The sequence below is a fragment of the Tachyglossus aculeatus genome, chromosome 2 (assembly GCF_015852505.1).
Source record: "Tachyglossus aculeatus isolate mTacAcu1 chromosome 2, mTacAcu1.pri, whole genome shotgun sequence".
Classification (NCBI taxonomy): Eukaryota; Metazoa; Chordata; class Mammalia; order Monotremata; family Tachyglossidae; genus Tachyglossus; species Tachyglossus aculeatus.
Genome location: NC_052067.1, coordinates 125750194 through 125762457, shown reverse-complemented (window position 1 = coordinate 125762457; position 12264 = coordinate 125750194). Strand labels below are relative to the sequence as shown.

General features: G+C 42.9%; 1 protein-coding gene across 2 annotated transcripts in view; it reads right to left on the bottom strand.

Annotated features, from left to right (window-relative positions):
- PIBF1 (progesterone immunomodulatory binding factor 1) overlaps nucleotides 1-12264 on the bottom strand; it is a 332641-nt gene that overhangs the window by 142996 nt on the left and 177381 nt on the right. For both annotated transcript variants that reach the window (XM_038741731.1, XM_038741734.1), the window contains one exon: nucleotides 8305-8455. In XM_038741731.1, coding sequence (XP_038597659.1) covers nucleotides 8305-8455 — 151 coding nt within the window. The remainder of the gene's footprint in view (nucleotides 1-8304; nucleotides 8456-12264) is intronic.

The window sequence follows — 12264 nt, the reverse complement described above, 5'->3', positions numbered from 1 at the left end:
GGTAATCAGGTTGTCCCACATGGGGCTTACAGTCTTAAGCCTCATTTTCCAGATGAGGGAACGGAGGCACAGAGAAGCGAAGTGACTTGCCCAAAATCACACAGCTGACAAGTGGTGGAGCCGGGATTAGAACCCATGACCTCTGATTCCCAAGCCCGTGCTCTTTCCTCTGAGTCACGCTGCTTCTCCCGCAATTATTGACGGAAGGTGGTAGGGAGAATCTAGGCTTCTTTAACTGAGGTGGTAATGCTTGCACTTCTCTACCAAGGTTTGAGCCATTATGGGTCCTTTTGGCTTTAGGGCTCTCCTGGCGCTACAAAATGCTGCTCAAATGCTCAAAATGCAGTTTTTTTTCCCCAACCAAATCTAGAAGGGTATTTACAATCTCGTTTTTCAGATGTAGATTTTGCCTTCCTCATCCCCATCTGTAACCATGCGGAATGTTTGATGAAACATTATGCCTAGTCATATAAAAATTTCAGTTGGTGCAGAATATAGTCACTTAACTGCTAATGGAACTGAAAGAAGTACATTATAACGGTATACTGGAAACTGTAGTGGTTACTTCTCTGCTTCCAAGTGCAATTTAAAAGGCTGACTTTAATACATAATGACCTAGATGAACTGTTTACTGGTTACTTTAGAGATTGCTTCTTTCTTTGTACACTCCCGGATCAGGGAAGATTAACTGGTACATTTTTGCTAATAATCTGTAGATTTACACTGAGGAAAGGATGTTTTCTGTTAACATCTCTGGAATTTCCTGCAGGTCCCAGTTTATAACCTTCAACTCACACACGGCCTTAACAAGATGGCTTACTGTTAAAGCTTCTGATTGTATAATGCCTTATATTCTGAAGTTTTCTCACAGTGGCTGCTGATTACTCTAATTTGTTGTCTTTTCACAGCACATCTGATGGCGCTTTTATAGAAAAGGGCACTCTTTGACAAAATGTGAAATAAGGTACTCGGCCTTTAAATCATACACCCCATGGAGAAATTACATGAAAATACATGAAAACATTGAGGTTATAAACTCCATGAACCATCGGGCAATTGTGTATTCTTGGCTCAGTCCTGCAGGAAGATTTACATGGTAATTTCCATTTTGTGACTATGCTCTTGGGTGATATCAGAAAAGTACTTACCATCCTACACCTCAATTCCTTCACACTGAAATGGGCATGGTCAAATGGTATAAGAGGCAATGGGGCCTAGTGAAAAGCACTGCTGAGAAGCAGTGTGGCTCAGTGAAAAGAGCCCAGGCTTGGGAGTCAGAGGTCATGGGTTCTAATCCCAGCTCCGCCACTTGTCAGGTGTGTGACTTTGGGCAAGTCACTTAACTTCTCTGTGCCTCAGTTACATCATCTGTAAAATGGGGATTAAGACTGTGAGCCCCACGTGGGACAACCTGATCATCTTGTATCACCCCAGGCTTAGAACAGTGCTTTGCACATAGTAAGCACTAAACAAATGCCACTACTATTATTATTATTATTATTAGTGGAAAGAGCTCGAGCCAGAGGTAGACCTGGAATCCAGTCCTGGCTCTACCACGTCCTTTTTGTGTGACCTTAGGCAAGTCCCCCCTACATCTCCTCATTGGTTTTCAGTCCACTATATCAGCAGGAGAGGAGAGAGGACCCTTTCCAGGCAGCAGACCAAACATTCTGAAAATCAGGGAGTGGACAAGCGAAAACAATAGCAGTATCTATAAAATGGGTCTCGAGAAATAGGGCAATCCATCTGTTTGTCTGCTGCCCTAAGGGATCACGTTTATAGAGGCAAGCCCTGTGTATCTTTTATCTGTAGTATACCCAAGAAATTGGTGTAAGGTAACTTTAGGGAAAAAAACCCCCACACATTGGGAAGGCAGAACAAACATTTTAAAAGGCATGACTGAAGCCCAGTCTTTTACAATTGAAGGGAGCAGTGGACTTTTGGGAGGTAAGAACGGCAGGCAAATGGGCCTGGTGAGCAGGAAATAAGAGAGGGTTTAGTCCTCTTCCACTGATTCTTCAGGAGGACATACTAAGAGTTAGTCTTAAAAGCACTGTCAGGTTTCACGAGTTGCAAACAAAGGATTGCAGCAAGGAGTTATAACAATAATGATGGCACTTGTTAAGCACTTACATTGTGTCAAGCACTGTTCTAAGAGCTGAGAGAGATACCTTGTGGGGCTCACAGTCTTTAATCCCCATTTTCCAGATGAGGTAACTGAGGCACAGAGAAGTGAAGTGACTTGCCCAAAGTCACACAGCTGACAAATGGCAGAACCGGGATTAGAAGCCACGACCTCTGACTCCTAAACCCGCGCTCTTTCCACCGAGCCGCATTGCTATGTCTTCAACATTGACTGAAGTGACAGTCACATATTCTTCTTTGCAGCCACTTATGCACATGAGGCTAGGATCTCACCAATGATCAAGCAATCCATCAAATTTAGTGAGTTTTATTGAGTTTTTACTGTGTGCAGAGCACTATATACTAAGCACTTGGGAGAGTACAATATAACAGAGTTGGTCGACATATTCCCTGTCCACAAGGAGCTTACAGTCGAGAGGGGGAGATAGACATGAACATAAATAAAAAAATGAATTCTGGATATGTTCATAAGTGCTGTGGGGCTGACGATGGGATGAATACCCCAAAAGTTGTATCATTAAAAAATGAAAGCTTATATATTGCATCATATATATATTGATGATGCTAACGGTAACACTCCATACATGCAGGGCCTGAGCATTATTTCAGGTTTGTGATGATAACAGTGATAATCATCTGAACTGGGCCTTGGAGGGGAAACTGTGGCTTCAGGTCACTATTAGGCTGCAATTATGATTTAAGCTTGTGGTTTTATTTCATATCAAGGTCTATAAAAAGTATGAGAGGAACTGAAATAATAATAATGATTCTAATTATAATAATAGTACTTACTATGTGCCATGCACTGTAATGATAAAGGTACTTGTTAAGCGCTTACTATGTGCCAGGCACTTTATTAAGCACTGTACTAAATGCTGGGGTAGATGATACTAGATAATCAGATTGGACATAATCCCTGTCCCATATGGGGCTCACAGTCTAGGTAGGAGGAAGTAGGATTCAATCCCATTTTACATATGAGGAAACTGAAGCACAGAGAAGTTAAGTGATTGGCCCAAGGTCACAAAGCAGATGGGTGAAAGAGCTGGGATTAGAACCCAGGTCCTCTGACTCCCAGAATCGTGGTCTTTCACTAGGCCATGCTATTTCCCACAGAACTATTTCTTCACTATAGAGTAAAACATTAGAGAAAAAGTGAAATTAATGAATCTCTGGAAGGATAAACAGCCATCACACAAGGAGAACAAGTGATTCAGATACATTTGACCCAGAGAGAAAAGCAGCACAGACTTTTCCCAATACACATTCACCTCACTGTTAACTTGAGCATGGGAGGGGAATTCCACCTGCCATAGTTAAATAATAATAATAATGATGCCATTTTATTAAGCGCTTACTATGTGCAAAGCACTGTTCTAAGCGCTGGGGGAGATACGAGGTGATCAGGTTGTCCCACGTGGAGCTCACAGTCTTAATCTCCATTTGACAGATGAGGTAACAGGCACAGAGAAGTGAAGTGACTTGCCCAAAGTCACACAGCTGACGAGTGATGGAGCTGGGATTAGAAACCATGACCTCTGACTTCCAAGCCCAGGCTCTTTCCACTGAGCCACATTGCTTCTGGCTCTGAATCTGAACACACGCTGTGATTGGAGTCAAGTAGCGGGGGCTGCACTTTAATAATAATAATACTTGGCATTTGTAAAGCGCTTACTATGTGCAAAGCACTGTTCTAAGCGCCTGGGGAGGATACAGGGTGATCAGGTTGTCCCATGTGGGGCTCACAGTCTTAATCCCCAGTTTACAGATGAGGTAACTGAGGCCCAGAGAAGTTAAGTGACTTGCCCAAGATCACACAGCAGACATGTGGTGGAGTCCACATTCGAACCCATGACCTCTGACTCCAAAGCCCTTTAACGGTACATGGCCCACTGGCCACAGTGCAAATACCACCCTTGGCGTACATGCTCTTCTGGTATAGCCCCTGAATGAAAGAGCTAGTCCATCTTCAGAGTTGTTTCAATCTTAGGATACTAGAGTTACAAAACAACCTATTTATTTTCTGGGAGAAACTGAGATTTGGGGTCTCTGGATACTGTATACTCAGGGGAAAATTTGTTTCTTTGCTCTTTTCTTAAAAGCGTGCATTAAAACTTGCTGGAATCTATATATTCTTCAAGAAATAATGTCAGCTCTGCTATAATAATGAACTATAGATTAATTGGGGGAGGGGCACACGAGATGGGGGAAGAGCAACTATGCTGATAGCTGCAAAGAAACACACACAAAAACTGCACAGTTGGGGTTAAATATCCATCCACAAGTCTTCATTCACAGGCCCACGCATAACCTCTCTCGTCCACACACCCATTCGAATACAGACACACATATCCACAGTGAGAAGGGAGTTAACAGGGAGCACAATGGCTGCAGCAGATACAGAAAGAGAAAAAGGATCGGGGAGAAGAAAGGAGGACTAAAGCTGAAAGGTGAGGTTGGGAGGGAGGGAGGGAGAAGGTTGGGATGCATTTATGTAGGAAGGGAAAAGATGGTAGGTGGTGGGGGGAAAGAGGAGAGAAGGGTTTTGTTGCTGGTGGCACAGTAAGGGAGAGAGAGAGAAGGAAGGACTTCTAACATGGGGGGGTACCTGTGGCTTGAATCATGGGGTCAAGGTGGGGCTTTTATCAGAACATGGAGCGGTTTGGTTCTCCGTAGCTGTTGGGGAAAAGCAGGGAGAGGATACAAGGGAAAGACAGGGAGTGAAGGCAGGCAGGCAAGAAGAGAACCAGTTTGGGATTGGAGGACTTGGGGAAATGCCTTCCTCGAGCACCAAATGGACCATTATGTAAGCAGCCCTTAGAAGCAGCGTGGCTCAGTGGAAAGGGCACGGGCTCTGAAGTCAGAGGTCGTGGGTTCAAATCCCGGCTCCACCAACTGTCGGCTGTGTGACTTTGGGCAAGTCACTTAACTTCTCTGTGCCTCAGTTCCCTCATCTGTAAAATGGGGATTAAGACTGTGAGCCCCCCGTGGGGCAACCTGATCACCTTGTAACCTCCCCAGAGCTTAGAACAGTGCTTTGCACATAGTAAGCTCTTAATAAATGCCATTATTATTATTATTATTGTTATCCATGCACTTAATACAGTGCTTTGCACACAGTAAGCGCTCAAAAAATACGATAGAATGAATCAGTCAATTGTATCGATCCATACCTCTCCTTTCCTGATCCCTTTTCTCTTTCCATATCTGGTGCAGCCCCTGTGCTGGATGTTAAGTCCCGTCTCATTGTGGGTATGTATATATTGATGAGAGAGGTGTCAATAAGTTAATCAATGGTATTTATTGATCATTTATTGGATGCAGAGCACCATACTCACTGCTTGGGAGCATACAATACAATGGAGTACATAGACATGATTTGTCCCACCAAGGAGCTTAGTCTAGTGGAGAAGACAGGCATTAAAATAAATACCGACTGGGGAAATGGGAGAAAATAATTATATGTTACATAAGTGTTCTGAGGGTGTTCTAGACTATCAGCTCATTGTTGGGTAGGGATTGTCTCTGTTGCCAAATTGTATTTTCCAAGCACATAGTACAGTGCTCTGCACACAATAAGCGCTCAATAAATACGATTGAAAGAATGAATATCAACTGCTTATGGGATGCAGATCAAAATGGGAAGCAGCATGGCTCAGTGGAAAGAGCATGGGCTTTGGAGTCAGAGGTCGTGGGTTCAAATCCCGGCTCTGCCAATTGTCAGCTATGTGACTTTGGGCAAGTCACTTAACTTCTCTGGGCCTCAGTTCCCTCATCTGTAAAATGTGGATTAAGACTATGAGCCCCCTGTGGGACAAACTGATCACCTTGTAACCTCCCCAGAGCTTAGAACAGTGCTTTGCACATAGTAAGCATTATTATTATTATTAAATGCACAGGTGACACAGAAATGGGGGTGAATATGGGGAATGAGGGCTAAATCAGGGAAGGCCTCTTGGAAGAGATGTGATTTTAGGAAAGCGGGAGAGCTGTGGCCCATCATATATTAAAAGGGAGGGAGTTCCAGGCAGAGGGAAGATGTGGTCAAAGCGTTCAACTGTGAATAGATGAAAACGAGGTACAGTGAGTAGGCTGGCATTAGAGGAGTAAATTATGTGGGCTGGGATGTAGAAGAAGAACAGTAAAGTCAGAAGCAGCGTGGCTCAGTGGAAAGAGCACGGGCTCTGCCAATTGTCAGCTGCGTGACTTTGGGCAAGCCACTTAACTTCTCTGTGCCTCAGTTACCTCATGTGTAAAATGGGGATTGACTGTGAGCCCTACGTGGGACAACCTGATAAGCCCTGTATCCACCCCAGCGCTTAGAACAGCGCTTAACAAATGCCATTATTATTATTATTATTATTAAAGTAAAAGGGGGAGATCTGATTGAGTGTTTTAAAGTCAATGGTAAAGAGTTTCTGTTTGATGGGGAGATCAATCGGCAACCATGATGTTCTTGAGGAGTGGAAAGACATAGATTGAATGTTTTTTCAGGAAAATGAACCAGGCAGCTGAGTGAGGAATGGACTGGAGTGGGGAGAGACAGAAGGCAGGGAGGTCAACAAGGAGGCTTGATACGGTAGTCAAGGTGGAGAAGCAAAGTGGTCTAGTCAATCAATCAATCAATCGTATTTATTGAGCGCTTACTATGTGCAGAGCACTGTACTAAGCGCTTGGGAAGTACAAATTGGCAACATATAGAGACAGGCCCTACCCAGCAGTGGGCTCACAGTCTAAAAGGGGGAGACAGAGAACAAAACCAAACATACTAACAAAGTAAAATAAACAGAATAGATATGTACAAGTAAAATAAATAAATAAATAAATAAATAGAGTAATAAATATGTACAAAAGACTTCTAGCGCTGCATCAGAACTGGATAAGAATCTGACCAACTGAAAATCACAATGTTCATTATGAAACTGGATAAATGGCCACTCAAGGTATAACAGATTCTAATGAGAAGAGAAAGAACATGAATCTTCTGAGCAGTTGGCACACTTTTCCCTACACTCACTGACAGGTTTGGACAGAAAGAAGATTACATAAGGGGGTACAGGAGAATCCACTCTGGAAATTCCTGATGCAGAGGGAACAAAGGGGCGTAGAAATGCACACACAACACTAGGAGAAAAATCTCCTAATTAGTTGCTTCAACCAAATAATGCTCATAATAAAGGCATCTTTATCAAAGGTTGACTCAGCAGATGTGGCTGGTTATTACACAGTAGACTGCTGTGTGACCTAGGACAAGTCACTTAACATCTCTGTGCCTGAGTTCCCTCATCTGTAAAATGGGGATTAATTCCTGTTCTCCCTCTTACTCTGAGTACCTTGTGGGACACGGATGGTTCCTGATCTGATTGCACTGAATCTGACCCAGCACTTAGTACAAGGGCTTGGCCCATAGTAAGTGCTTAATACCACACTCTAATGAAATCCGTACATTCCTGAAAGTCTTGTTGGCATCCTCTTCACTAAGTCAAACCAAAGCTCAACAGCAGGCTCCAGGTTTGGGTGGCCCCTGGTTGACACTCAAGGGTACCAAACACCTTTGGATGGACCACCTTGGAATACCACACCAGGAGTACTTATCAATCAATGATATTTACTGAGTGCTTACTGTGGACAGAGCACTTCGGAGAGTACGCTACAACAGAATTAGCGGACAGGCTTCCTGCTAATTGAAAGAGAGCAACAGAATTACGAGACATGATCCCTGTCCCCGGTGAGTTTATAATCTATCAGGGGAAGACTGACACTAAAGTAAATTAGGAGGAAGGAGAAAAATGGGATTTGTACATTAGTTGTTACTTATATACTGGGGCATGTAGTCGTTAGAGCAAGGGCCTGGGTGTCAGAAGGACCTGGGTTCTAATCCCAGCTCCATCATTGGTCTGCTGTGTGACCATGGGTAAGTCACTTCACTTCACTGTGCCTCAGTTCCCTCATCTGTAAGATGGGAATTAAGACTGTGAACACTATGTGGGACAGGGACTATGTCCAACCCGATTATCTTGTATCTATCCCGGGGTTAGAACGGCACTTGGCATGTCAAAATACCACAATTATTATTATGAATTACAGATATATTGTAATGAAATACTTTTAAAGATGTTATTACATTCCTATGCTTGCCAAAATGTGGGCAAAACTTACTTTCTGCACTCTGCATTGTAATCTCATCCAGCTCTTTTTCCAGTTTCTCGTAAATGTCTAGTCTTGCTTGATGCTCAGAATTTTGTGCTTGAAGCTCAGTAATGCGTTTTTCAGAGGAGGCTTGAAGACCATAAAATTCTTTTGTTAAAACCTAACATAGCAAACAGAGGCAGAAAAAAAGTCACAAACTTATTTAAATAAGTTAAGGGTGCAAAGAGCAGAACAAGGAAACAAAATTGGCAGAGGCTTATTTTGTCATTTAAGTATTTTTTAAAAATTTAGTAGCAATAAGTTTAATTGGGCTCAACATTTTGGAAAGAGCAAAATAAAATCTAAAGAATGTTTATTAAATTCTCATTTTTAAAATCATTATCATTTGGTATTTATGAAATATCTGTTCCTAAAGAGAAAAACAAATGCATTTTAAGGTTACTTTCAATATTACTACACTGTTTAGAAATGTCACTGGTTTAAATTCCTAATCTTCAATAAACCCATTTCCTGGAATTGTCAGAAATATGGGTAACTGATCAGTATGAGTTGCTCTTTCATCTTCCGGATTAAGTTCCTTTATAAAGAGAAAAATCACGAAAGGGAAGAGAGGCAACTGCTGACAGAAACTCTAGATGAGTTCAGATTGGGCTTTGCTTCCTTACCTATGGGGTCGGTGCTATAATAATAATAGCATTTGTTATGACTCTTCCCACCCCTCCATTTCCCACCCCCAATCTTGTCCACTTAAAGCTGTTTTTGGCTCCCTTTCCTTCTTCCAGAAGCTTCCATGTGCTTTCTCAATTCCTCAGCCCTCTGATGAACAACTGGGGCATGTCGGCTGGACCATTGCTATGTATGTGCCATGACCTGGTGTATTCATGACTGTCTTATGGCCTTCTAAAACAACTGTACACACAGATTTCACCTCTTCAGCAAGGAAACACACTTCCATAAGTGAGGCCCAGTTCCATTTCATCCAATTGTATTCTAAGGCTCAGGTTGGTAAAAGATCAGACCAGGTATTTTTGATCTATTCAGGATTCTAATGCAACGATCCCTCCTAACGTCACTAATGTAATCTCGCTAAAAACAGAACTCCTTATGTTTCCATCCAAGTCCTATCTTTCCCCTGACTTTCCCATCACTGTAGACAGCACCACCATTCTTCCTGTCTCATAAGCCGGTAACCTTGGCATTAATCTTGACTCCTCTCTTTCATTCAACCCACATATTCAATCCATCACTAAATCCTATTGGTTCAACCTCCATAACATTGCTAAAATCCACCCTTTCCTCTCCATCCCAACTGCTTCCAAGCACTTATCCTATCCTGCCTTGATTACTGTATCAGCCTCCTTGCTAATCTCCCTGCTTCCTGTCTCTCCCCACTCCAGTCCATACTTCACTCTGCTGCCTGGATCATTTTTCTACAAAAACACTCAGTTCATGTTTCTCCACTCCTCAGGAACCTCTGGTGATTGCCAATCCACCTCCATATCATCATCATCAATCGTATTTATTGAGCGCTTACTGTGTGCAGAGCACTATACTAAGCGCTCCATATCAAACAGAAACTCCTCACCATTGGCTTTAAAGCACTCTATCATCTTGCCCCTCCTACCTCACGTCCCTACTCTCCTACTATAACCCAGACTGCACACCTCATCCCTCTAATGCTTACCTTCTCACTATACCTCAATCTCATCTAACTTGCCACCAATCTCTGGCCTGGAATGCCCTCCTTTTTCATATCCGACAGACAATTACTCTCCCCCGCTGCTTCAAAGCCTTATTGAAGACACAGCTCCTACAAGATACCCTCCCTAAGCCCTCTTTTCCTTTTCTTCCACTCCCTTCTGTGTTGCCCTGACTTACTCCTTTTATTCATTCCCCTCTCCCACCCCCACAGCACTTATGCACATATCTGGAATTATTTATTTATATTAATGTCTGTCTCCCCCTTTAGACTGTAAGCTTGTTGTGGGCAGGGAAGGTGTCTGTGATATTGCTATACAGTACTCTCCCAAGTGCTCTGCATACAGCCCAGTTCAAGGCTGGGCACATAGTAAGCGCTCAATAAATGACTGATCGATTGAGTAATCTCAGTAGATCTCTATCTCATCTACAGTGCCATCGACCCCTTGCCCATGATATTCCTCCGGCCTGGAACTCCCTCCATCTTCATATCCAACAGTCCACGACTCTTCGCACATTCAAAACCCTCCTAAAATCACATGTTTTCCAAAAGGCCACCCCGACTCAGCCTTATTTCCCTTATCTGCTCCCCCCATCTGCATCGACTATGCATTTGGCCGTGTACATGGTAAGACTGTTGTGGGCAGGGAATGTGTTTACCAGCTCTGTTATGCTGGCATATTGAACTGTCCCAATAATAATAATAATAATAATAATGGCATTTATTAAGCGCTTACTATATGTATAGCACTGTTCTAAGTGCTGGGGAGGTTACAAGGTGATCAGGTTGTCCCACGGCGAGCTCACCGTATTCATCCCCATTTTCCATATGAGGTAACTGAAGCCCAGAGAAGTTAAGTGACTTGTCCAAAGTCACACAGCTGACAATAGGTGGAGTCGAGATTTGAACCCATGACCTCTGACTCCAAAGCCTGTGCTCTTTCTACTGAGCCACGCTGCTTCTTATGTGCTTAGTACAGTGCTCTGCACACAGTAGGCGCTCAATAGTTATCATTGATTGATTGTAACCCTTAAGCACTTTGATACTCACCCCAGACCCACAGTACATAGGTAAATATTCAGAGAAGCAGCACTGTCTAGTGGAAAGACCATGGGCCTGGGATTCAGAGGACCTGAGCGCCAATCCTGACTCTCAGTTACCTGTTGCATGACCTTGGATAAGTCATTTCTCTTCTCTGTGCCTCAGTTCCCTCATCTGCAAAATGGGAATTCAGCATCTATTCTCCCTCCTACTTAGCCTGTGAGTCCCCTGTGGGACCTGGTTATCTTGTATCTACCCCAGCGCTTAGAATAATAATAATAATAATAATAGCATTAGTTAAGCGTATACTATGTGCCAAGCACTGCTCTAAGCGCTGGGGGGATACAAGGTAATCAGGTTGTCCGAATTGGAGCTCACAGTTTTAATCCCCATTTTACAGATGAGGTAACTGAGGCCCAGAGAAGTTAAGTGACTTGCCCAAAGTCACACAGCTGACAAGTGGTGGAGCCGGGATTTGAACTCATACCCTCTGACTCCCAAACCCGTGCTCTTTCCATTGAGCCACGCTGCTTCTTGAATAGAATAGTCCTTGGCACATAGTAGGCACTTAACAAATACCATACTTATTATAATTGTATACTCTACTTAAATTAATTGTAATTTATTTAAATGTCTGTCTCTCTGTGAAGACTTTACGTTCCTTTCATTCAATCGTATTTATTGAGCGCTTACTGTGTGCAGAGCACTGCACAAAGTGCTTGTTCCTTGTGGACAGGGATCGTGTCTACCAACTCTGTTGTACCTTCCCAAGTACTTAGTACAGTGCTCTGCACACATAAGCATTCAAGACACACCGCTGACTGATTAATTATAAATGAACTAATTATAATCCACTTCCTTAAGAACCGTAATTAAAGAGAGATACTAAATCCCAGTATCTGTCGAGATGTTCAGCCTTAATCTTAAACTTAGGGAAGCAGCGTGGCTTGGGCAAATCACTTCACTCCTCTGTGCCTCAGTTACCTCATCTGTAAAATGGGAATTAAGACCGTGAGCCCCCTGTGGGACATGGACGTGTCCAACCTGATTACCTTGTGTCTACCCCAGTGTTTAGAACAGGGCCTGGCACATAGTAAGCACTTAACAAATAACATTAAAAAATTTATTTTGACTTTCTATTTGTCAAAAAAAATTGGTGAATCGCTAATTAAAGTTATTTCAATCTTTTGGGCCTTGTGTGCTTCCACTGTTGGTGCTTCTAAAGCTTC